The sequence below is a fragment of the Penicillium expansum genome, assembly GCF_000769745.1.
Source record: "Penicillium expansum strain MD-8 chromosome Unknown contig127, whole genome shotgun sequence".
NCBI classification, from domain to species: Eukaryota; Fungi; Ascomycota; class Eurotiomycetes; order Eurotiales; family Aspergillaceae; genus Penicillium; species Penicillium expansum.
The window spans coordinates 236,586-257,784 of record NW_015971384.1 but is presented as its reverse complement, the minus strand read 5'-3'; the positions used below and the strand labels follow the sequence as shown (position 1 = coordinate 257,784).

Genomic DNA, 21,199 nt, shown 5'->3' with positions numbered 1-21,199 from the left:
GGTGTATGATCTACAAAAGAAAATCACAGTCCCCACACAAGGTCCAGGATAGCCTAAGTCTTGGCGGAATAGAGTTGGTTAGCGTACTGCACTCCCACGGGCTGTGTTTCTGAATTAGCGGTAGAACTGGGGGACTCCATGATTCTTATTTCTCTTTTGGTTGGAGCACTTGGGTTCCGAGGTCGCTGGATCGATCTGCTTACCCATGGCTGACAGTTTCAAGATCACGGGGCAATAGTATTGCTATATATTTGAAGCTGGACTAGAAGGAAAGCGTACCCCGCGGAGGTAGACGAGTAAAACTATATAATACCAAGCATCTCCCGTCAATTCCGGCGATATCCTGACGCAAAAAGGCTAGACCCAAAACAAAAAAGAATAAAAGAATAAAGTTGATCAGAGGGAATAAAAAAGAAAAAGAAAAAGAAAAAGAAAAAAAAGAAAAAAGGAAAGGAAAGGACATTTGGCCCCCAATCTATACCACGTTTGGCCTGATGTTGCGACAAGCGAGACTCATCGTTGCTGATTGGACACTTCTGGTTTTGTGTTCCTTCACATCTGCGGAGAAAATAGCGTCGCCCGAACATTTCCGGTGACCCGCACAGCATTCCCTCTTGGGTCATGGGATATTCAAAAGCCAAGCCTCAGATGGCCTTGAAAGGGAGGCAGCGTATTCGGCTCTGAAACACCCAGTCAAACATATCAAACGTGTCAAACACGGCATATTTCAAAGGTTCCAGTCAAAGATTGGGGAGCATGATGATATAATCATAATCTCTGTGCAACTATGGTGCCACGTGTGGCGAGCTAAATCATCCTTTTAGAGTAATCATCGTCATGACTGCAGTCGTAAATATGGTAGGACAGAAGGTCCCGTCCAGATCAGAAGGTGGCACACACCGACTTTAGACACACGTCTTGTTCCACGTCTGATCCCCAGAAAACGTGGCCTCCAGGCCCAATTTGGCCGTGTCACATAAATCTGCATATTACACTTGTACAGTTTCAGGGGAGTCACCTCTAGATTCGGAGGTAGATATACAACATACATCCATACTCACAGATGCTGACTTGGGCTTAAATTACATTGGGCTAGAGTGCATGATGCTATTCCAAGCGAATGGCCCTTTTGCCTTTCAACAATCCTACCGTTCTGTGTTGAACTCAACCCCCTAGACATTGCAGGAATGAGCCCATTCCACGAAGCACACTGGCCCCTCCCATTTTTTTTCCTTCTTGATGATCATTCTGAATAGATGCTGAAATTGATCAACTCCCTCTAATCCCTATACACCTGGAAGACTAGACCATTAGGGGTTCATTTCCCACTTCGGGCTTATTGGCGTCGTACACTTTCAGGCTCACCAGACATGGTTTCCCTACGTTCCAGCCCAGTGGTAACTTCACCGGAGAAGGAGATAGGGTGCTTCCGACCTGGGGCAACGATCGCAATAGGTCGGCCACTGTCGGGTGCCAGGATAAGGGATGCGCAGAAGGAAAAACAGAGAGAAATTGATATGTGGGTGCGGTGATCCCGAGAGATTGGTCTTACACCCCCTGGTTACAGATTAAACGTTCACATGTTGCCTCCAATAATCCTCAGTTTCTCTCAGTGGTGTAAGAGTCTGGGATTCTTTTCTTTTCTTTTCTTTTCTTTCTTTTCTTTCTCTCAATATCTATGTTGTAGTTGACTATCTTCCGTGGAGTTCAACATTCGGTTGTGATTACCGAGTTCAGCGTTTAATCTCCCATCTGACTCACAGGCGGGTAGAAACGGCCGACTTCCGCCTGTCAGGCTAAGCTTGAATCTTAGCGAGAGTGGAAGAGCAAGAGAGCCACTCCCAGTACGCCGCGAATGGTGTCTAGGATAGCCCAAGGATTGACTCTTCTTCTTTCCCAACGGGGCTAACGGTGTCCCTTGACAGCGACCCACAATCCAGGGTCCGCCGGATCGAAAAGCCTTGCGAGGCAAAAAGGTCGATCGGGTACTATATTTCCCTAGATTATTGTTCTATATTCAATCATTTTAAATGAAGTCTGGGGTTTGTTCGTAGGCCCCTGCGTATATACATACTCTTGGCTGGAACTATGTTCCCTGGAACGCGGGATGAGATTTAGGAAATGGAAATAAAAAAGAAAAAAGCAAAAACAAATGAGGAACACATGTGAATCAGCTTGAATTCACCCATGAACCCTTTTCTTTTATATTCATCCTAGGTACGGAGTAATCATCTCCTATAAGCAATAGAGTGCTCTACCTCCAAGGTTAGGGCTAGATGATTCTTACCAAAAGACGATTTAATTCAGCCTTTAAAAAGAAAATAATCTCCACATGGAACATTTCAATATAAACTGTATCTACTAAAGAACATGGACTCACATGCGCCTAGTGGATGGTCTAGCCTATGAAGGCAGCTATATAAGCTACCCATGTGGTTCACCTGAAATGGCCAAGTGCTATATTAGACCGTCGGGTTTTGGGGGCTTTTTTTTTTTTCTTTTTTCTTTTTTCTTCCTTATTTTCACTTATTCTCTACTCCGTAGGTTTTTTTTTTTACTGATTTTACTTATTTTTGTTTTAGTTACTGTATTTTTACTTTTTTGGCTTACTGGCCCCCCCCCTGTACCCAGAGGCTCAAAATCTCGATCGTCACTGGGAAAATGAAAATGAATAATAATTTTGGAATAGAAAATACAAAAGTGAAATTTAAATAAGTCAGATCATATCTTGCGTCTGACAACTGTTTATACTATCTTCCCTCTTGTATCTCTTTTACCTCTTTTTACTCTTCTGCTTTCCCTTTTTTATCTCTTCTTCTCTCTGATCTCTTCACTTTTAAGATCTCCAGAGCTCGTATTCTCCACGTGCTTAATTCAACTTATTCTTCGAACTTCAACGGCCCCCAAAGTTATTTTTGGAGGCTTTTGGGAAGTTACGTCTCACTCATTCCTCTATAACTACGGGCATACGTGCCCATCATCAACTCTTTCACAACATTCACCTGTGGAGTCCTTGACTCCAGTCCCTGTCATCTCTCCGCATTCTTCCAAAGCCAAAATGGTCGGTCCAGGCGGTGGTCCACCACGCAAGAGCCACACCAAATCCCGTAACGGCTGCAAAACATGCAAAAGAAGACACATTCGATGCGATGAGACTTTCCCGCAATGGTATGTTCTTCAAGCCATACCAGTATACCTTTACTAATCCTATATAGCCGCAATTGTACAAAGCACAACTGCCGCTGTGACTACCAGGATGCGGCTGCCACTCAAAGTGGGAGTCCCCCCGCGCCACGCCGTGGTCCCGACCTCCTCCTTTCGCCAGAGATCGAAATGGAAGTAGAGAATTGGCATCGCACTGGTGTGCCTCCGTATCCGGAGCTCTTGCAGTGTCCGCGATCCGGGTGGTCTGGCTTGTCACGGTCTGATTTGCGCCTGATTCACCATATAATTGGGCTTTCTATTGACTTGCATCGTCGAGGGCTGAGTGGTTGTACTGTGTGGGCGCAGAAGATGCCCAAGTGAGTATTTCGTTAGATTTAGCTGGGGTTGATGGTGTTTGCTGACGGGCGATATTCAATAGTTTCCTGGCTATTTCGCTGGGCAGCGACTTCGTTATGAGCTCTATCTTAAGCTTTTCGGCGTTTCATCTTGCTTTTCTTACCCGAGACCAGGAGACTAAGCAGTTGGCTTTCCGTCATAGAGTTACGGCTCTCCAAGGACTGCAGACCGCCCTAGGGTCCTTCTCGAAGGAGAACTGCGATGCAATTCTTGCGGCTTCTGTTCTTTTGTCATGGCAGGCGACAGACCAGTGAGTACTATAGATCAGCTCCTTGGAAAGTTCCCATCTGACCCAAAAACAGTCAAAGTTGGGCATCTTTGCAACACGGCATCTCCAGCGTCCTAGAATCTATGCATCCATATTGGAAGCAAGAGTCAGATATTGCACAGTTGGTAGAGAACCAACGAGCACTGAGCACGACAGATCTTTCAATGGCCGGGGTCTATCAACCCCTCGACGAAGACATGGTACATCTAGATCAAACGATCCAGGCCCTACAGATGACACAAAAACGTATTTCCCACAACCTCGAGCACTCTCAACGCCTAGGAGAACTCATCGAATTCATCCAGCAATTCCGTGATGACTTCCCCAACCAAACAGCCGAACAATCATTCGAAAGCATCCAAACTCTCCGCCGCTGGCTCTTCTGGCTCCCACCATCCATGCTCCGAAGTAGCGAATCAGAGATCAACGCTCTCCCAATCCTAGCCCAATTCTTCGCCGTCGGTATCTCTCTCGATCGCTTCTTCCCAGAGCTAGGTGGTGCATACCTAGGCGCCCTATTCATCAGTCCGGTCGAAGAGATGTACCGCATAATAGCCACCCATAACGCCGCAGATCCCTTCAACACCGAGCTGCGTCTAGCCCTGGAACTCATGGACTTGCCCCGCGGTATCGTTGCCCGCTATCGCAGTCGCCTCCCCCTCTCCTGGTCCCCCCGCCCATCAGTCGACTACTCCCCTGGCCCACCCAGCCCTTTCCACCACAACATACACGAGTACCCGCTTGTCGCCTCCTCCTCACCTGCTTCCGCTTCGCCTTCTTATGCCGCTTATACCCCGCCCCTGCACTCCCCTACCGCCATCAATATTGCCAACTCTGCCTTCCCCGTTCAAGACGCTTATGTCTCCGCACCCTCGCATTCTCTGTACCCACCCTCCCCACAGCTCCTCGATAACCACGACGTACACCTTGGTCTTTCGGATATGGGTCATGGCCATGCCCATCCTCACCCTGCTTCTGCTTCCATTCCTCATTCAGCGGCTTACACCCCGCCGTATGGTGATGTGCTGTGCGCCGGTTTGCCGCGCGCGGATAGCGCACTCGGTCTAAATATGGAGGCCTATTCGCCGACACATCCGTTTGAATTGCCAGGCATGGCTGCTCCAACTTCACTTTGGACTTGATTGTCAGGCTGTGCTGGGTTTATGTATACCCGAAAAAGAAGCAAAAATCAATCAAATGGGAAATTTTAGACTACGACCCTGAGCGAGGTTGGTTGGTTTGCTCTGGCTATTGGGTACCAGAAGGAAATTAGAAGACATAATCTGTCTCATTTTCTGAAAATATGGAGGCTACGGAGTTATGTTCTACTGGGAATTGGACCTGGAGAACATGCACTTTTTTTTTATCATTATACGCGAGTGTTTTGTTTTCGCCACTCGACTCTTTTCTTATATATTTGGACAGTGTTTGTGCTGAGTATGAGCGTTGATGCATGATCTTGTGTCCCATTTAATGCTCGGTTTGGATTTTATACTCGCTTGTAGTTGCAAGCTGGAGGCAGTTGACTCGAACTGATATTTTGATATTGATATATATACCCTGATTTTATCAAATCTTTTGTTAATCTGACTTGGGAATGTCTGTACATGCGTTGAGTAATATGCTTAATGTTATTCGGAACTATAGCCATCACGGAGGCAGACCTCAAAACTCGTCAATGAACAAGGAATCATTCACCCACCTCCGTAACATACCCATGTCTAAAGATAGAAAACTCTCACGACACTCCCCATAACCGAAGAATACACCTGAACCTACACCTCACGCACACCGATCGACAGGTACCACCCAACTCCCGAGAGCAGCCACCGGTAACCATCGTCACAGGCCCCATCCTAAGAATAGACAACGCGAACCAACTGAAAAGTATGGGGCAAATATTAAGGGAATTTAGACTACAGATCCATCCCTCTGATTGGTACCCCACCGGCCACATTTCTCCAGACCTCGTATTCGGCCGCCTCGAGATCTGTCCGAATAGGGTAGCATGTCCCCGAGCTAGCACCAATTTGGTTTCACTGAGGGGTTGGAGATAGTATGCGTATATCGAGTGTAAGGTATAAGCGTTCTAATGTGTAATTACTGGGGTCGGAGAACGATTCTTGCATGGGGTAGTAATTCATGTCCTTCATGCATCTACAGGGCTACAGCGCAGTATGACATCGTCGTTTTGTAGTCGCTGCAGCCCTATGTGTCGAGTGCTGTCTATATTTGATAAATGACGTTTTTTTTTCCACTCAGCTCTGGGCTTTGCTGGAGTGCAATGTGGTTGTTAGTTTGTGTGCTGTTATTATTATCTTCCTACTGTATTGTCACTAACATTGCGGTTGGATCTTCACTACACGGGAATTAAGTTAAAGATCGTCCCTGACCCCTCGTGTTTTCTATATTTATCTTCTTTCCTTCTGCTGGTTGCATACCCGATGTTACAGTTCTTGCTTCTTATACACTATTTTATGGGCAATACTCCGTACTGTTGTCGGAGGGGGCGCTTGAATGGGAATATTGCGTCTTCGATAGCACTCTTGGTCTTGGTCCTTGCACTAACAGATGGTCAATGCCACTTCGTCTTAGTGTATTTAGTCAAAATCGAAAGATTTTGACTGTATCTAGTAGTGGGCTTACTTTGAACTATTTTTGGTCTCAAGTTCGGGGATATCCGGCTGTTCACTTCGTTTCCNCGGGGGGGGGGGGGGGGCTGATTTTATTGCTGGTTCTGCTTTTTATTTGCCCTTTCCAAGATATTCAGTTAATTACTAGATATTAACGCATACTGTTCCTTCAAAAATAGAGGATTAACTATAACTAATCACTTCGTTGATATCCATGAATGTTGTTGTATACTACTCTTTCTGGCCTTCCGTGTCCAGGGTGCACCTTTGCTCTAAGTAAGATCTTGAGACTCATAAAATCTTTATTCTCTTCACTCAATTTCAATATGGTCACAATTTTACAATTACTTGCTGCGTGCTGTCCCCAATCTGCTAGAACATTAAAGCGACCTTCTCTACTTTATAGTGGAGACACACGTGACTTGAGGCTATTGCTCCGGCTTCACGTGATAATGACATAACCGCATTTCCCATTTGGGGAAGAAAGCAACCTCCACATCGACGACACAACATCTTCCATTCAATCGCCCTCAGCATCCATCACAGACAGTCAAAATGGCTGATGTAGGTGGCTGGAGCACCATCGAGTCAGATGAGGTACCATCACCACCCCCATGATCTATGTAAGCAGCAGCATACTAACCAAAGCTAGGGTCTGTTCACCTCTCTGATCGAGACACTCGGAGTAAAAGACACCCAATTCGAAGAGCTCATCTCCCTAGATGCAGACACAATACGGTTACTAGGGTGAGCAACAAGACCCCTCAAAATCCGCAATCCCACCACCTTCAAACTCCAAAAAAAACATCACAATCAAAGCTAACCGCATTCTCCAAACAGCCCAGTCTACGGCGTGATCTTCCTCTTTAAATGGACGCGCGAAGCTGCCGGCGCGCGCGCCGAAGCCCCCCTCGACGGAACCTACGACCAAACCGCCACAGACAATAACCTCTTCTTCGCCGCCCAGACAATCCAAAACGCCTGCGGCACACAAGCCATCCTCTCCGTAATCCTCAACCACGACAACCCTCCCGCGCCACAGCCAGCAATCGAGCTCGGCGAAGAGCTACGCTCCTTCAAAGACTTCACAACGGGCTTCCCGCCCGAGCTACGCGGCGAAGCGCTCTCGAACTCGGAAGCGATCCGGAGCGCGCACAACAGCTTTGCGCGGTCGAGCCCGTTCGCTGATGAGACCGCGCGGCCGCAGGACGATGAGAAGGGCGCGGACGTTTACCACTTCATTGCCTATACGCCTGTCAACGGGACGCTGTATGAGCTTGATGGGCTGCAGCCGTATCCTATTAGCCATGGCGCGTGTGGGACTGCGGAGTTCCCGGAGAAGGTTATTGAGGTTTTGCAGAGGCGCATTGCGCGGTACCCGCCTGATGAAACGCATTTTAATCTTATGGCTGTTGTGAGGGATCCGAGGGGGAGAGCGAGGGAGATTGGGGATGTGGAGACGCTTGAGAGGGAGGAGAGGAAGAGGGCTGCGTGGCAGTGGGAGAATACACTCAGACGGTGCAATTTCGTTGGGTTTATTGGGGAGGTTCTGAAGGGTGTTGTTGGGGTTAAAGAGAGTGATCCTGAGGGGAAAGCTTATGGGGAGTGGGTTGAGGGTGCGAAGAGGGAGACGAGGAAGAAGCTCGAGATGCGCCGATAGAGGGTTGGACATCAGTGGGTTCTTTTTTTTCTATTTCTGATTTTTCTACAATGGCATTTCAGATACCCTTTGTGAGATGATGAGGATGATCAAAATGAAATGAAATAAGACAAGATATGGTATTCGATGATGATGTTGAAACCCCAACGCTATAGTGTAGTAGATACATGTAGGTGTGATAAATCACCGATTTGACGGACTGATATGTACTGGCGTCCACACCGTAAATCATGATGATGCGTATGAACAAGTCTTCGTCGTGAAGATTATCATTAGTTCTCCTCCAATTCTCAGTATGCGACAAGCCGCGACTTGACATGCTCCAATAGAGGCGCAGGCAAGTCCTCTGGTTTGATCAGATTCAGTGACAGCAGATCACCCCAGAAGAACATGACTCGGTCCTGCGCGTAAGCTAGGTAGTCAAAGTCCCCGTCATCTTCTTCGTCGATATCCGCATCCACGGGGGGCGTCTTAGTGTCATCGCCATCGCCATTTTCGCTTGGCCCGTTGCGAGCAGCAAGCATCTCAGCAATGCCTTCTTCCATGCCAGGTACCTTGGCCTGGACGATGCCCCAAGCTACCCACTGCGCGGAGTTCATCGCCCGCCACATCCGGGTCTGCTGCATGAGGAATCGTACCTCTGAGTCAAGTTCAACCTCCTTAGACTGCTCATATTGCGAAAGCCGAGAGCTGGGTCTATCTGACACATCGTCCAAGTCCAATGGGGCAATTGCAACAGGAGCGCGAGCGCGAATGGTCGGCGAGGCTAGAGGTGAAATAGGTCCGCCGGCGCTGGAAGGTCGGTGGGTAAGATAGGTTGTCACGAAGTTGTACTGCTGCTCCGATGTCGGGTAGTTGCGGTTGTTGCAAGCCCATGAGCGCTCTTCGTCGTGGTAGTTGTAGCACCACTCGGTCTATTGCAGTTAGCATCCATTTGAATTGGCGATGGGGATTAGTGGACTTACAAAGTGATTGGCGAACTCGAGTCCACGTGTATTAGCCGAAGAATACTCAAAGTCGATGACGATCAGCTGTTTGTGTTCATTTGCAGGCAAAAGAAGTGGTGACTCTGTGGCCGGCTCCATGCGAAGTAGATTGCCATATTGAGTCTAGACAACGCGTCAATAACATATTCAGGAAAAGGTGCAAGAGACGGAAACTTACATCATTGTGCGCAAATACTAGTTGTCGCTTGATCTCGGCAGTTCCCCCAGAGCTGGCAACCAGCCAACGTCGGTAGTTATCCACGGCTTTACGGAACACGTCCCATGTTACGCCGCAGACATAGCCGCGACGACGCCATGGTTCCAATGCAGCTTTGGCCTCATTTTGAGGGGATTGAAGTTCATTATCCAGCCAGGTCGTTACTTGCTCGCAACGGTCCACCCATTTGTCCCAGTTTTTGAAGATCATAGGTCCGCCTTCGCGTTCTTCTTCAAGAAGTTCAACGCCATCGTGCAATTCTCTCATCCGCTTGGCAACCTGCCTCGCCGTTTCGGGCATTCGCAGCTCCTTGGGAGTGAGTGGACGAGCCTCAAAGTACTCTTCGAACCGACCATTGCGGAAAGTTCCGAGAATGCGGGGGCCAATATTCTTCTTTCCGAGGCGACGAAGAATTTGCAGCTCATTCTCTCGGTCGATTAGATGATCGACTTGGGGACCGTAGATACGCAAGAGAAGCTTCCTGTAAATCTAATTAGATGTGTATCCAAAGTGGGAAAGACAATTCGTTGCTTACGGTGGGCGCTTCCTTGAAACCAAACTGTTGCTATCGGTTTTCGGAGGAGGCAGATTCTTTGGCGGCTCAACTACATATACGGCGTTCGTCAGAGCACCGCTGAGCCTAACCACTTCAATCTCTGCCGCCAAATCCGCAGGAACCCTGCGCCAGCCCTTCAGCTGCAAAGTGTGCACAATACGCACGATCTCGGTCTTGAAAATGACCCAAGCCTCTGCATCCTTTGCTTGCTTCACACTCGCACTGGAGTCGGCGATCTCTTCTACTGCAGCGCCACCGGTGTAGGCAAGCGTCTTTGTATTGTCAAGGAAAGCTTCCACGCCTGGCGGGGCCCCGTCGACATCCGTGAGTTCAGACTCGGACGCAGACCCTCTTCGCAGGCCTGTCAGGCGGTGTCGAGATTGCCGCTTGACAGGTTGTTTGTGGTGCAAACCCATTGCACTTCTAGGTCGGGTAGTCGCATATTGGAGGAGGATTTTCTCCAGTTTATCCAGGGAAAAGGTGCTCTTCGAGTTGTTTGAGTTGTCCGAGGTGTCTGAGCTAGGTCTTTCTAAAACATCATCTTCTTCGGCTGACTTGTTCTCGTTTGTTGCATGGGGGGTTGCTTCGGCTTTTCGTGCTTTACGATTCTGTCGTCTGGTTTTCTCATGGTGAAGCCATTCGTGTACTTGGTGAAATAGACTCTGCTGGGAATCTTCCTCAGGTCTGGTAGATTGCCCTTGGTCCTCCCGATGCTTGAAAGCCGAGTGATCCTCTAGAGAAGGCATGATGAATGATGATGGTTGCGCAATGGGGCTTTGGTGACACGTGATCGATACTGTCTCAGATGTGTTGCGTCGGGGAGCTGACAACAGCTCCACTTGCATGCAAGGCCTTGGTCAAAGAGCAGATATCCAAGCCTGTTGCCGTACTAGATAAATCTGTTGGGAATTAGTATGGTTGAAGTTAAGAAAGACGAATGATTCGAGTGGGGTGTTGCTGGGGCGAGAGTCGAGTCGAGTCGCCTCCGAGAAGGAATTACAAGCAAGGGGACAACGTGTACTTATATGGAAGAACACACACAGCGATACAGTGGATTCCTTATCTACACGGGAGTCGCACAAGGAACGTGCTGGAAAGGAGATAAAGCCCACCTGGATATTGAAGAATGGTATCTTCACGTGTAAAAGCCAAGATACGGAGGCTCAAGGGCTTATCTCTTTGAGCACGCGACCAGTTGCGAAAGGTGATCCCAGCCAAAAAAGTGCCCCGAGAATGATTTAAGACAAAAAGGGGAGAGGTGGGGGAAAATAATTGGACCCCTTAAAACCAGTGGACGGGAAACAAGCGAACGGAAACGTCCCAGCGATCAAGTTAGTTGGATCTGGTCCCTGGCTACCCACACATCCTAAATGACGAAATCCGGGGAAATGCTGTGCTCAAAAAGAACCTTCGAAGTAAGTGTAGAGCAAGAACACTGAAAAGAAAGTCCTGATTGAGTGAGGGTGGGGGAATACGTTCAAGAAAGAAGTGGCGAAAAAAAATGGGATGCTTATCGCTCAGGTGACTGTTTTCGGCCTGGCTAATCGGGCAGCTAACGTTCCTGCATGTGGTTCCTGGTCGTTTTTGGTCGTTTCGGGTTTTATCATCGCAAATATTTCGGGAGTAAACCCCGGAAGTTTCGTAATACCTCGGAATATCCGGGTCGCACTCAATGCATCACACTTGATGGCGTTTGACGGGGATCTATGGCCGTGGCTTTCTCGCTATCGGAACCAGCAGAAAGAGGCAACACCGCATTGTTGGGAAGCCGAGAAGCGATATGGGTCACACAGGTACATGGCGCTCATGGGTTTCAATTTGTCGCATGTGGGAGATAGCTGGCTCCAAAGGAGCATTGAAGCTTTCATTTGGTCTTGGCTTCGGTCTAGTGGGAACATTGGAGTATGTTAACCAGTACTCCGTACTCAGCAGTGCTCCGTAATGAGTACGGAGTACACAACATAACATATGAAAACTAGAAGATCAGCATTTTTAGAGTCTCGAGTAGGGTCCTTTTAGGAGTATCTGCATTGACACAAAGAAAAACTTGAAGTCGGGGAGGTTGGATGTTGGCTCGGATGTGTGCGCAGCAGAGAGGGGAAGCTTGGTAAATTACCGTATCCAGTGGTCTACGGTATTGTTCCTCATTTGGCTGCATCCATGTATCAAGACAAGTATAAAATATTAACATATTAACATATATGGAAAGAGATACATAGTAGATAGGGAGGAATAAATTATAGCAACATCTTGCACCATTGTTTCTAACGTGTTTACAGCGGTTATTCTCCTTTGCAGATAGGACAACATTCGATCTCCAGGTAATCCAGTGGAACAGTGAGCATCATTCATAAAGATTGCGGGGATTGGCGTACACAATACGCGTGTTGTGGTCTTCTAGAAAAGGCGTTTCGACGTCCCAACCATTAGCGTTGTGAAGATCCATGACTTTGGCACCAAGGGGCTCATCCTCTCGAGGCCATCTAACCAGAGCCCAACCACGCTTTTTCACGTGGCGGAGCACATAGACTGGGAAGACATTTTTGATTTTGTGAGCCGTATTGAAGTCATAATCGAGATGGTTAATGTCGACGACAATGAAGGTACGTTCGTCCCATACATCAATGGCGAGAAACCGAATCCGCGGGTCATTTTCCCAGCCAGGAAAAACCTCGCCGATAACTTCGTTGGCCGAGGCGCGATAGTTTTGAGAATCCAGCCTTTGGGTCCTCACTTTAATGACAATTCGTTTTGCAATGTCATTTCCCAAGATCTCGTTCTGTATATCAGAAAGGCTGCCGATGGACGCCATGCAGCCAGAGGTTGGGGTATTTGGTGAAGAAGTATATTTTGAATGTGTTCGAACACAGGAATTCCCAGGAAGAGCACTCAAGGTAAAAGACTGTATACATGGATGAGCAGGCAACCGTCCGTTCTTATATCTAGCACAGTCGATAATAGGCTAAGCTCAAAATGGCAAGAGAGATGCCTACATACCCCTTACTTCGTCCGATTCTTGGACATAGTAATCGATTCTATCCCATAGCAAATAAGGAGAACTAAAGAATTTCATCATCTGAGCTGGAGAGATATATGGGTGCTTTGCACATTTGCCTGGTACTAGTGAACCCTGGTTATAGTCGAAAAGAACAAGCAGGTTATCTTACATACAACGTCCCGAGCATCATCCTGGGCCAGATTCATTGAGCATATCAAGGAAAAGTTTGATGCGCAGTCAACTTTGCAGAATTCATTTCATAGTGTGCTTGCTCTATCTAGTTGAAACGCACATGTTAACGCCGGAAGTTCCCACCCGAACTTGCGATCAACTCAAACTTTTCCTATTTGCTGGCCACGATACAACAAGCATCCTGCTACAATGGGCATTCCACGAACTAGCTCGCACCCCGCACGTCTTGCGCCGTGTTTGTATGGAACTGGATGAGATCTTTGGTTCTGACTCCTATCCAAACCACATTCAAGCTCAAATCCTAGAACATGGAGAGAATGCTCTCCAAAGAATTTCATCTACGAATCTGCTGTTATCAAGGAAATCTTTCGCCTGTATCCACTAGGTGCGACAGCGCGATTTTCCAATACAAACACTGGGTTGAATGTTCGACTACCAAATGGTCAAGATATGTGCCTGGATGGGCTGTTGCCCTACAACTGTCAGAGTATTATACATCGTGACCAAGCCGTGTATGGCGACTAAAACAATCAGGTTATTCCCCAACGTTGGTTGGAAACCAGCTCCATCATACCGGCGAGTGCTTGGCGGCCTTTCGAGCGTGGACCACGCAACTGTATAGAATAAGAGCTGGCAAAGATCGAAGCATTTATGATTATCACATGTGCGACTCGGCGACATGATTGGGAGAAAGTAGGACTTGAGTCAACCAAGCGGGGTGAGTCGGGCGCTCCAACTGAGAAAGAAAACGGAAAACACGAAGTTCGGTCAGAGCTGTATAATGTAAGTGCTCCGCAGGACTACCTGTAGGGCTGGAAGTATCATGGATTTACTAACCAGGTTTAGACACTGGAGATTATCTCTAAGCTAGTGAATGGAATGAGGATGCGAGTGAAATTGGTAAAAACATAGAACCTAATAGACCAGTATTCATATTAGTTATAATGCAAACCACTCAAATTATGAAACCTCGTGTGCAATACATTCGTTCATAAGAACGTGCTCTTGGACAACATCCAAAATTCTTATGTAAGAGTGATGGCTGGCTGGACATATTATGAGACATTCAATGCAGCCAAGGGCTTCTGCTCACATGTCAGATAAACTAGGTTGAGCATTCGAACGGCGAAGAGACGAAAATAAAAACTGAGAAGCAGATGCATTGGGCTGAAAAGGCAAATTAATAGTCAGGGCTGTCAGCCGACCGTTTATCTGCATGGTCATTATGGTTAAGGCGTTTCCCCCAAGACCTCCAAATAGCTATGGGTATATAGCATGGTAGACAAGCTCATTAATAAGGTATGCAGAGCAATAGATGTTGTCTCCGGACCTTAAAGCAAGGGATAATTGCAGAAGAAGAACGAGACGAACATCCCTTGGGCGAATAAGCCAAAAGGCAATACTCTATGAAGGGAGGCTCGGCTGAGTACAGAATGTACGCCACTTATACGGGGTACTCCGTACAATATCTAAGATTGTAGACATCCCTAGCTCGCGTCCCCGGATCGAGATCGGCTACGCCGATCACTCCTCACGCCAAGCAGGCGGAATTTTAATTCGAGTCCATGTGGAGGAACCAAGTGAAACATGATCACTTATATCTCACAGACCGGGCTTTTAGAGCCCGAAGCTATAATTAGGGCCCTTTGTGTCGTCAGTGGCACTATATTGCAGACAAAATATAGTACATATTCTCCTATTTCACATATAAAACCCAGAATCTCACCAACTTATTAACGTTGAAGATATTCCATCTACAATTCTCCCTATTGTCTACCACTGAATCCCCAAAATCTCAAAATGAAGTTCACTGCAGCAATCGTCGCTTCCCTGGTGGGAACCAGCACCGCCTTGTTCAGCAAGGACCAGCGTATGCAGTTCCATACTCATCTGCAATGTTTTGAACTAACAATTCCTTTTTTTCAATGATTTAGCCTGGGGCAAACGCGACTACGCCTGTGTAAACGTCTACCAAGGCATCCCCGACAACTCAACCATCTCCGCTGGCCAAACCGTGCGTGTCCACTTCGACCGCAAGCCCACGGGACGCTGCCCAGACCCATTGAACCAGTACCCCGGCAGCGACTACAGCGTGTGGCTGTACAACAATCCCGTGCGCAAGCTAGACACCATCTCCTTCGACCAGTCTATCAAGATCACGGGGGGTATCAAGGAGAAGGCGGGTCTTGTTAATGTCACTATCCCGAAGGATTTGCCCAAGGTTAAGGATAGTTCGCTTTGGTATTTGAGGATTGACACTTCTCTCTCAACTGCGCCACAGGTATGTTTCTTTCTTTTTTGCGGGGTTGGGGTTACATACTTTTGGGCTGTGTTTATCTTGGCTTTTATTTAATTCCAGGGGCTAACCAATATTATGCAGATGCCCTCCTTGTTTAACGCTGCTGGGCCATTTACGGTTATTCGTGCATAGAGGACTAGGGTTCGATTTAAAATCTGGTTGAAGAGGGGGTATGGTCTTATTTATGCATGTAATTATAGTCATACCACTACCATATCTTTATTGAATATGACAGCACAGGCAAATTGGAGCATATGTATATTGGATTGGGTTCCAAGCTCTTGGCTGATGAAAATAACTCAAGCTTTGTTGCTAGGATACTATGAATAACTTGGTTCTTAGGCACCAGCCTCAGGATGACCCCTCAGGATGACCATGCAGGATTCCGTAACGTCATAAAATCAACATCTCATCATCTAATCACGGAATGAGACGCTAAAGACCTTGTAGCCACTCGTAGGTTTCGCGTGGTCACCTTCAGCATTCAAGTCTCCGTGCTTGTCAATATCAATGTACCGCCCTTTCTCCACAAACTGCATGGTATAGCCAAGACCACTACCCAAGAAGGTGAAATGCACCTGGGCTGCATTTGAATTCTGGTTTTTGGGAAGCAAAGCACCATCGAGACCGATCCATCGACCATCTAGTGCGCTGGAGATGGTAAATGTATGGCTTTCCTCATCGTTGTTGTAGTGAATTACCCAACGCTGGGATTTATTGTTGTGCTCAGGGCTTGTACAGCTGGACACAAGGCGGTTGCCTGTAGCCGGATTTGTTATGGCTGCTCCATTCTTCTCAAAGACTAGGTATCGGCCCTCGGTGAGGTAGCCGACCACCTCTTTGAAGCCCTCTTCAAACCACAAGGTATTGACATCGGTTGTGTTGCTCTGTTCTCCATATGGAACATCAGGACGTGTCTGCTTATGGCGAGACTGGCAGTTAGATGTACCAGTATACTCGCCCTTTTCGTTGGTATCCACAGTCCCGGCATCCGGAAGATTGGGGAGAGAGTAGTCTGGATGGTCCAAATCAAGCGCGTTGACTAGATTAGACATGTGCTTGCGTCGCCATGAAACCATCTGATTGGTTGTAATATTTTTGTGTCCCCGCGCTGTCAGCCATTCCTCAACAAAGAGAATCTGAGAGTTATGATCTGCCCGCTCAGTGAACACGCGATTTCCTCGGGTCCAAGGGGAGATCATATAGAATGGTACTCGGAAACCAGGCCCCACAAAGATATCCGAGAACATACCTAAGGGGTCCTGCATCCAGTCTCCCGGGGTGTTCTTAGGGGAATGGAAGGGGGTTACATGGTCGCCAAAGCCACCAGTTTCATCAAAGCTGATCATCAGAAGCGTTGAGTTATACTTCGGGCTACTAGTGACGGCGTCGACGACCTTCTTCTGAAGCCAGCCTCCATCCTTTGGCATGTATGGTGGATGCTCAGACAGCTCGGACGGGCCAACAATGAAACTGACCTCGGGCAATGTGCCGTTGGCGGCAGCCTGATAGAAGGAATCTAGACCAACAAAAGACATACCCTTTTTGGCCAGAGGGCTATTTTTCGGGGCAGTCTGAAATTGCTGGAACCAAGCCAACGGGTTATCGTCGAAGTTGTTTGTGTCTTGAAAGAGTTGCCATGAGACCCCTGCCTCTTCATAAAAGTCATAGACGGTCTTCCACTTGAGTGGGTAGCAGTTGATACCATGGTCATCACAGCCTGTGTAACTTTGGTCAGACCATGAAATAGCTAAAAATACAATTATCTAGAGGGATAGGAAAATGAACAGCAGATATAGCTGACGATACATACCTGGTACCTCGTTGTTATCAATATATACACCTCCCTGGTCCTTGTCCTGGGGACTACCAGGAACGTTGATAGAGCCGCTGACCAAAGTAACCCGATTAGGATTTGTGGCAGTGATTTGACTCTCCTGTTTGCAAATCAGTCTCCAATCTCTTTGGAATTGACTCTGGCCACGTACCTGATACATGTCTCCTGATGTCCAACCTTCAGCAATGGCAAATTGAACTGGAATATCTTGTCGCTTCAGGTAGCCCCAACTCCAGGGGGTGTTTTTAGTCACCCAGTGGTTGTTCAACCCGTTGTTGAGAGACTGTTGGTTTTCCTTGTAGCCGTTGCTACCCGCGACCATGCACTGAATCGCATCATGCCAGTCGCCACCTTGATATCCAAGATACCAGGGTAACAAAGTCTTGGTTTTGTTTGACTGAGCCGGCTCGACTAGTCTGACACGGAATATCAGAACCAATTTCTTCCCTTAGAACTGTGGTATTCGGCACTTACTGATGCCAAACCGAGTTTCCGTCGGAGTTGACCTGAACATTGGGGTCATTGAAGCCACGGACTCCAGGCATAGTGCCAAAATACTACCATTTGGTGAGCATGGTGTGAACGTCTCATAGCGCAGGTGAAACTTACCGTGTCCCATGAGCGGTTCTCCTGCATGAAGATGACTACATGCTCGATGTCGCTTAAGGATCCACCGAAAACGAGCACAGCTTCGAGAAGTACCGCGATAGCGATACATATCGGCGATTTGAAAGCCATGATTCGGCGATTGCAGAAGGAATGATGGGAAAGAATTCAACGGAGAGAAGATCCCACTACTTATGTACTCCCAACGAGGCATGCAGATAGCGGAGAAAATCGAGTGAATAGTAGTACTAGGCACATGTACTTATGGATCCCCTCAACAAGCTTTGGGACTTGGTTACATCTGCAGGCGCTGTTCCCCCATGACAGCCCCAGACCATTCAAGGAAAGGACGAATGGGAATATGGGGATTGAAACACAGGGATGGGCTGGCATTCTTGGTGCGGCATGGCCGCCGATCATGCACAATGGAATAATGCAAGTCCGTATGTTGTATATTGTACGGAGTAGAAGTCGAGTAATATAAGAGAAGGTACCTACCTAGGTACATTCAATGTTGATCCAATCTGACATGCGGGTGTCTCCACGTGAAATTTTGTTCCATGGTTCGATCAACACTGAACAGGAACATACTTTCGGCAGGAACGATCTTGTATACTTTTGGCTTAGTCGAGGGTCTCACAGGTCCACGGGTTACTTTAGTGCCTGTCTTATTCACTAAATGTGTATGCGATAGAATGCGCTTGGACATCACATTCAACCGCTAATTATTTTACCTTTGCTCTGATTGATCAAGAGGGGCACGTGTGGTGCATATGTCTTTCTGTAAGGTCGCATCACCTTGATCCCTTTGGCGGCAAGGGTGGTATGATCATAGGGTGGAACGTTCTCTCCTTTAGCACTCATTTAGTATTTGATCTTCTTTATATATCTGATATGCTCAAAGTTAAATGGGCTATGTTCCTCCTGGTTGCTTTGAAACCCCGTAGAGGCAGGACGGTCGGGGCCGGAAAACTATCCCCAGTTCAGAATAGTTGGCCCTTCAACCAATGCCGGGGCTGTCACAACGGCCATGGCCGATCGTAGGCTGCTCATTGGCTACATGTTTATTGATCGGATTAGTGTATTTGCTCCAGTCATCTACATTTTTTGTGCCCTTGATATTACCTGGGCGACATCAGCAAAACATTCAGGATGAGGCCATCTCTGAGCGACCGCGGATAGAGCTTCACCCGCAGGATCATGTGTACCGGGAGCCGGCGACTCAATATTTGGATTGGCGTGTGACCTCGGAATTTCGCAGACCAGATGGTGTATCGAAGCGGGTCTATCTCATCAACGGTTAGTTGAAGGAACTGACTGGTAAAACGGTTGTCGATCTGACCGGAGGATATTGAACTAGGCCTGTTCCCTGGACCGACGGTGGAGGTCCGCTCTGGTGACACCTTGATTATCACTGTTACCAATGCCTTATCGGATGATTTGATTGCTATTCATTGGCACGGCCTTCATGTGGCAAGTAAGTATCTGCCTTTGTCAGATCTCGATTAAAAGCATTGGGGCTAACTCACATAGATGCCATGGATGGTGCAGCGGGTATCTCACAATGTGCCGTAAATCCTGGAGGACAGTTTGTCTACAACTTGACGATTCCATCCGATCAGAGTGGTACTTTCTGGTACCATGCCCATTCGGGGGTTTCACGGGGGGATGGCCTTTATGGTGGGCTAGTCGTCCATGCACCAGCTTCCAAATCGACCGTTCGGGGCTTACTACCCCAGAGGGATGATAATCCCCTCCGTTATACTTATGATAGAGAACTTTTGCTTCTCATTGGGGACTGGTACCATCGCCCTGCGGGTGATGTTCTTGAATGGTATATGGACCCGGGGAATTTTGGAAACGAGGTGAGTTCCGAAGTGTGGCCCTAGACGTGGGAGAGTGCTATCTGACACTGGTATTAGCCTGTTCCTGATTCCATGCTCATTAATGGGGCAGGATATTTTGACTGCACGATGGCGGTCCCTGCTAGGCCAGTGGACTGCATCGATCAGCAGGTGAATACTTCATTTATCGACCTCGACCCCAACGCGACATATCGAATTCGCGTGGTCAACACTGGGTATGTCACAGAACCATAAGAGCCAAATTAGTTATTAGCTGACCAGTGGACAGAGCTCTAGCTGGACTGAGTCTCATTTTCGACAACCATCTCCTGGATCTGCTTCAGGTTGATAGTGTAGATGTGGCACGCTCCAACAAGACAAATAGAAATTCCATCGGCACACTTTTCCCTGGACAACGCATGGACTTTGTTCTTCAGCCATTGTTACCGATCTCTGAAAAGCAGTCACACATGAGGGTTCGGTTAGATCAAGAGTATGAACAGGCTCGCCCAGCATCACAGCAGCTATCGAGGGGTTGCTAATGTCTCACCAGTTCCTTCAATTATGCCAACCCGGCATTGACGCCAGATCAAACCTTCCCCATCAACTACCGTTCCGATGCCGTCGAGGGACCCCCAATCGAGGCCCACCATCTCAACATCGGAGAAGCGCCTTCTGCGCCCTCTATTCTCAGTTCCATCCCCCCCACTGCGCAACAAACACACGTGGTGTACACCAAGATCCAGAAAATGGCCCGATATTCTAATAAGCCATTCGGTTACTTCAATCAAACTACCTGGAAACCCCAGCAAGACCCACCTATCCCACTGGCCTCAATACCACGAACCAGATGGGACGCAAACCAATTCGCAATAACCACGGGGCCGGAGCCTACATGGATAGACCTAGTAGTCAACAATCTAGACGATGGGTCCCACCCTTTCCACATGGTAAGAACCCCTCCCCCAACCCAGTGTCGGCAATCCACTAATTCATATCCACTCCAGCACGGACACCACTTCTACGTACTGGCAGTGCACCAAGCCGAATTTGGCTGGGGCTCCTACAATCCCTTCATTGACAAAATCCCACCCCACCTAGAACCTGACTTAGGTAAGTTGAGAAATAGCACAGATGACGCCCGGAACCCCAACACTGGTTATAATTCCGGTCTGTACGACACCTCCCGGGCTGCTTTCCGTGACACAGTCCAGATCCCAAGTCGCGGCTATGCTGTTCTCCGTTTCCGGGCAGATAACCCTGGTGTTTGGCTGTTTCATTGTCATATGCTCTGGCATTCGGCCACGGGTATGGTCATGTTGATCGATGTGCAGGGGGACCCGGCGGGATTAGCTGCGCACGCTGGCAGCGGAGGATTATGTCCTGCTTCTTAAGATGTATTGTGTATTTTTTGCCTCGGGACTAGCCCACTGATTATGTATCACTTACACTCCAGATCCCAGCCTCTCATGTTTTCTAGATAATTTGGGAAATTTTGCCGAACAAGCTCTAGTCCCAAAGTGGAAATTATCCGAGATGAGC

The 21,199-nt window shown here is 47.9% G+C and overlaps 8 protein-coding genes across 8 annotated transcripts; 5 read left to right on the top strand and 3 right to left on the bottom strand.

Annotated features, from left to right (window-relative positions):
* Nucleotides 1–3,058: 3,058 nt before the first annotated feature.
* On the top strand, nucleotides 3,059–4,971 carry PEX2_039770 (putative C6 transcription factor RosA-like; the record flags this gene model as incomplete). Its single annotated transcript, XM_016741252.1, has 4 exons — nucleotides 3,059–3,168; nucleotides 3,216–3,521; nucleotides 3,584–3,811; nucleotides 3,864–4,971. The coding sequence occupies 4 exons, from the start codon at nucleotides 3,059–3,061 to the stop codon at nucleotides 4,969–4,971; spliced, it is 1,752 nt and encodes a 583-aa protein (XP_016596746.1).
* Nucleotides 4,972–7,017: 2,046 nt separating this feature from the next.
* Nucleotides 7,018–8,122, top strand: PEX2_039760 (putative 26S proteasome-associated ubiquitin C-terminal hydrolase; the record flags this gene model as incomplete). The annotated part of the gene is made up of 3 exons (XM_016741251.1): nucleotides 7,018–7,059; nucleotides 7,115–7,209; nucleotides 7,303–8,122. The coding sequence occupies 3 exons, from the start codon at nucleotides 7,018–7,020 to the stop codon at nucleotides 8,120–8,122; spliced, it is 957 nt and encodes a 318-aa protein (XP_016596745.1).
* A 290-nt stretch (nucleotides 8,123–8,412) lies between these two features.
* On the bottom strand, nucleotides 8,413–10,627 carry PEX2_039750 (uncharacterized protein; the record flags this gene model as incomplete). The annotated part of the gene is made up of 4 exons (XM_016741250.1): nucleotides 8,413–9,036; nucleotides 9,088–9,231; nucleotides 9,287–9,806; nucleotides 9,861–10,627. The coding sequence occupies 4 exons, from the start codon at nucleotides 10,625–10,627 to the stop codon at nucleotides 8,413–8,415; spliced, it is 2,055 nt and encodes a 684-aa protein (XP_016596744.1).
* Nucleotides 10,628–12,225: 1,598 nt separating this feature from the next.
* PEX2_039740 (uncharacterized protein) lies at nucleotides 12,226–12,693 on the bottom strand (the record flags this gene model as incomplete). Its single annotated transcript, XM_016741249.1, has 1 exon — nucleotides 12,226–12,693. One exon carries the CDS (start codon nucleotides 12,691–12,693, stop codon nucleotides 12,226–12,228), a length of 468 nt encoding a protein of 155 aa, XP_016596743.1.
* Nucleotides 12,694–13,171: 478 nt separating this feature from the next.
* PEX2_039730 (Cytochrome P450) lies at nucleotides 13,172–13,456 on the top strand (the record flags this gene model as incomplete). Its single annotated transcript, XM_016741248.1, has 1 exon — nucleotides 13,172–13,456. One exon carries the CDS (start codon nucleotides 13,172–13,174, stop codon nucleotides 13,454–13,456), a length of 285 nt encoding a protein of 94 aa, XP_016596742.1.
* A 1,415-nt stretch (nucleotides 13,457–14,871) lies between these two features.
* PEX2_039720 (uncharacterized protein) lies at nucleotides 14,872–15,502 on the top strand (the record flags this gene model as incomplete). Its single annotated transcript, XM_016741247.1, has 3 exons — nucleotides 14,872–14,941; nucleotides 15,006–15,352; nucleotides 15,452–15,502. The coding sequence occupies 3 exons, from the start codon at nucleotides 14,872–14,874 to the stop codon at nucleotides 15,500–15,502; spliced, it is 468 nt and encodes a 155-aa protein (XP_016596741.1).
* A 284-nt stretch (nucleotides 15,503–15,786) lies between these two features.
* On the bottom strand, nucleotides 15,787–17,945 carry PEX2_039710 (nonhemolytic phospholipases C family protein; the record flags this gene model as incomplete). The annotated part of the gene is made up of 5 exons (XM_016741246.1): nucleotides 15,787–17,120; nucleotides 17,184–17,307; nucleotides 17,359–17,623; nucleotides 17,682–17,764; nucleotides 17,817–17,945. The coding sequence occupies 5 exons, from the start codon at nucleotides 17,943–17,945 to the stop codon at nucleotides 15,787–15,789; spliced, it is 1,935 nt and encodes a 644-aa protein (XP_016596740.1).
* Nucleotides 17,946–18,820: 875 nt separating this feature from the next.
* On the top strand, nucleotides 18,821–21,051 carry PEX2_039700 (Multicopper oxidase, type 3; the record flags this gene model as incomplete). Its single annotated transcript, XM_016741245.1, has 8 exons — nucleotides 18,821–18,853; nucleotides 18,953–19,112; nucleotides 19,174–19,290; nucleotides 19,347–19,678; nucleotides 19,736–19,893; nucleotides 19,947–20,150; nucleotides 20,211–20,607; nucleotides 20,665–21,051. 8 exons carry the CDS (start codon nucleotides 18,821–18,823, stop codon nucleotides 21,049–21,051), a joined length of 1,788 nt encoding a protein of 595 aa, XP_016596739.1.
* Nucleotides 21,052–21,199: the final 148 nt, after the last annotated feature.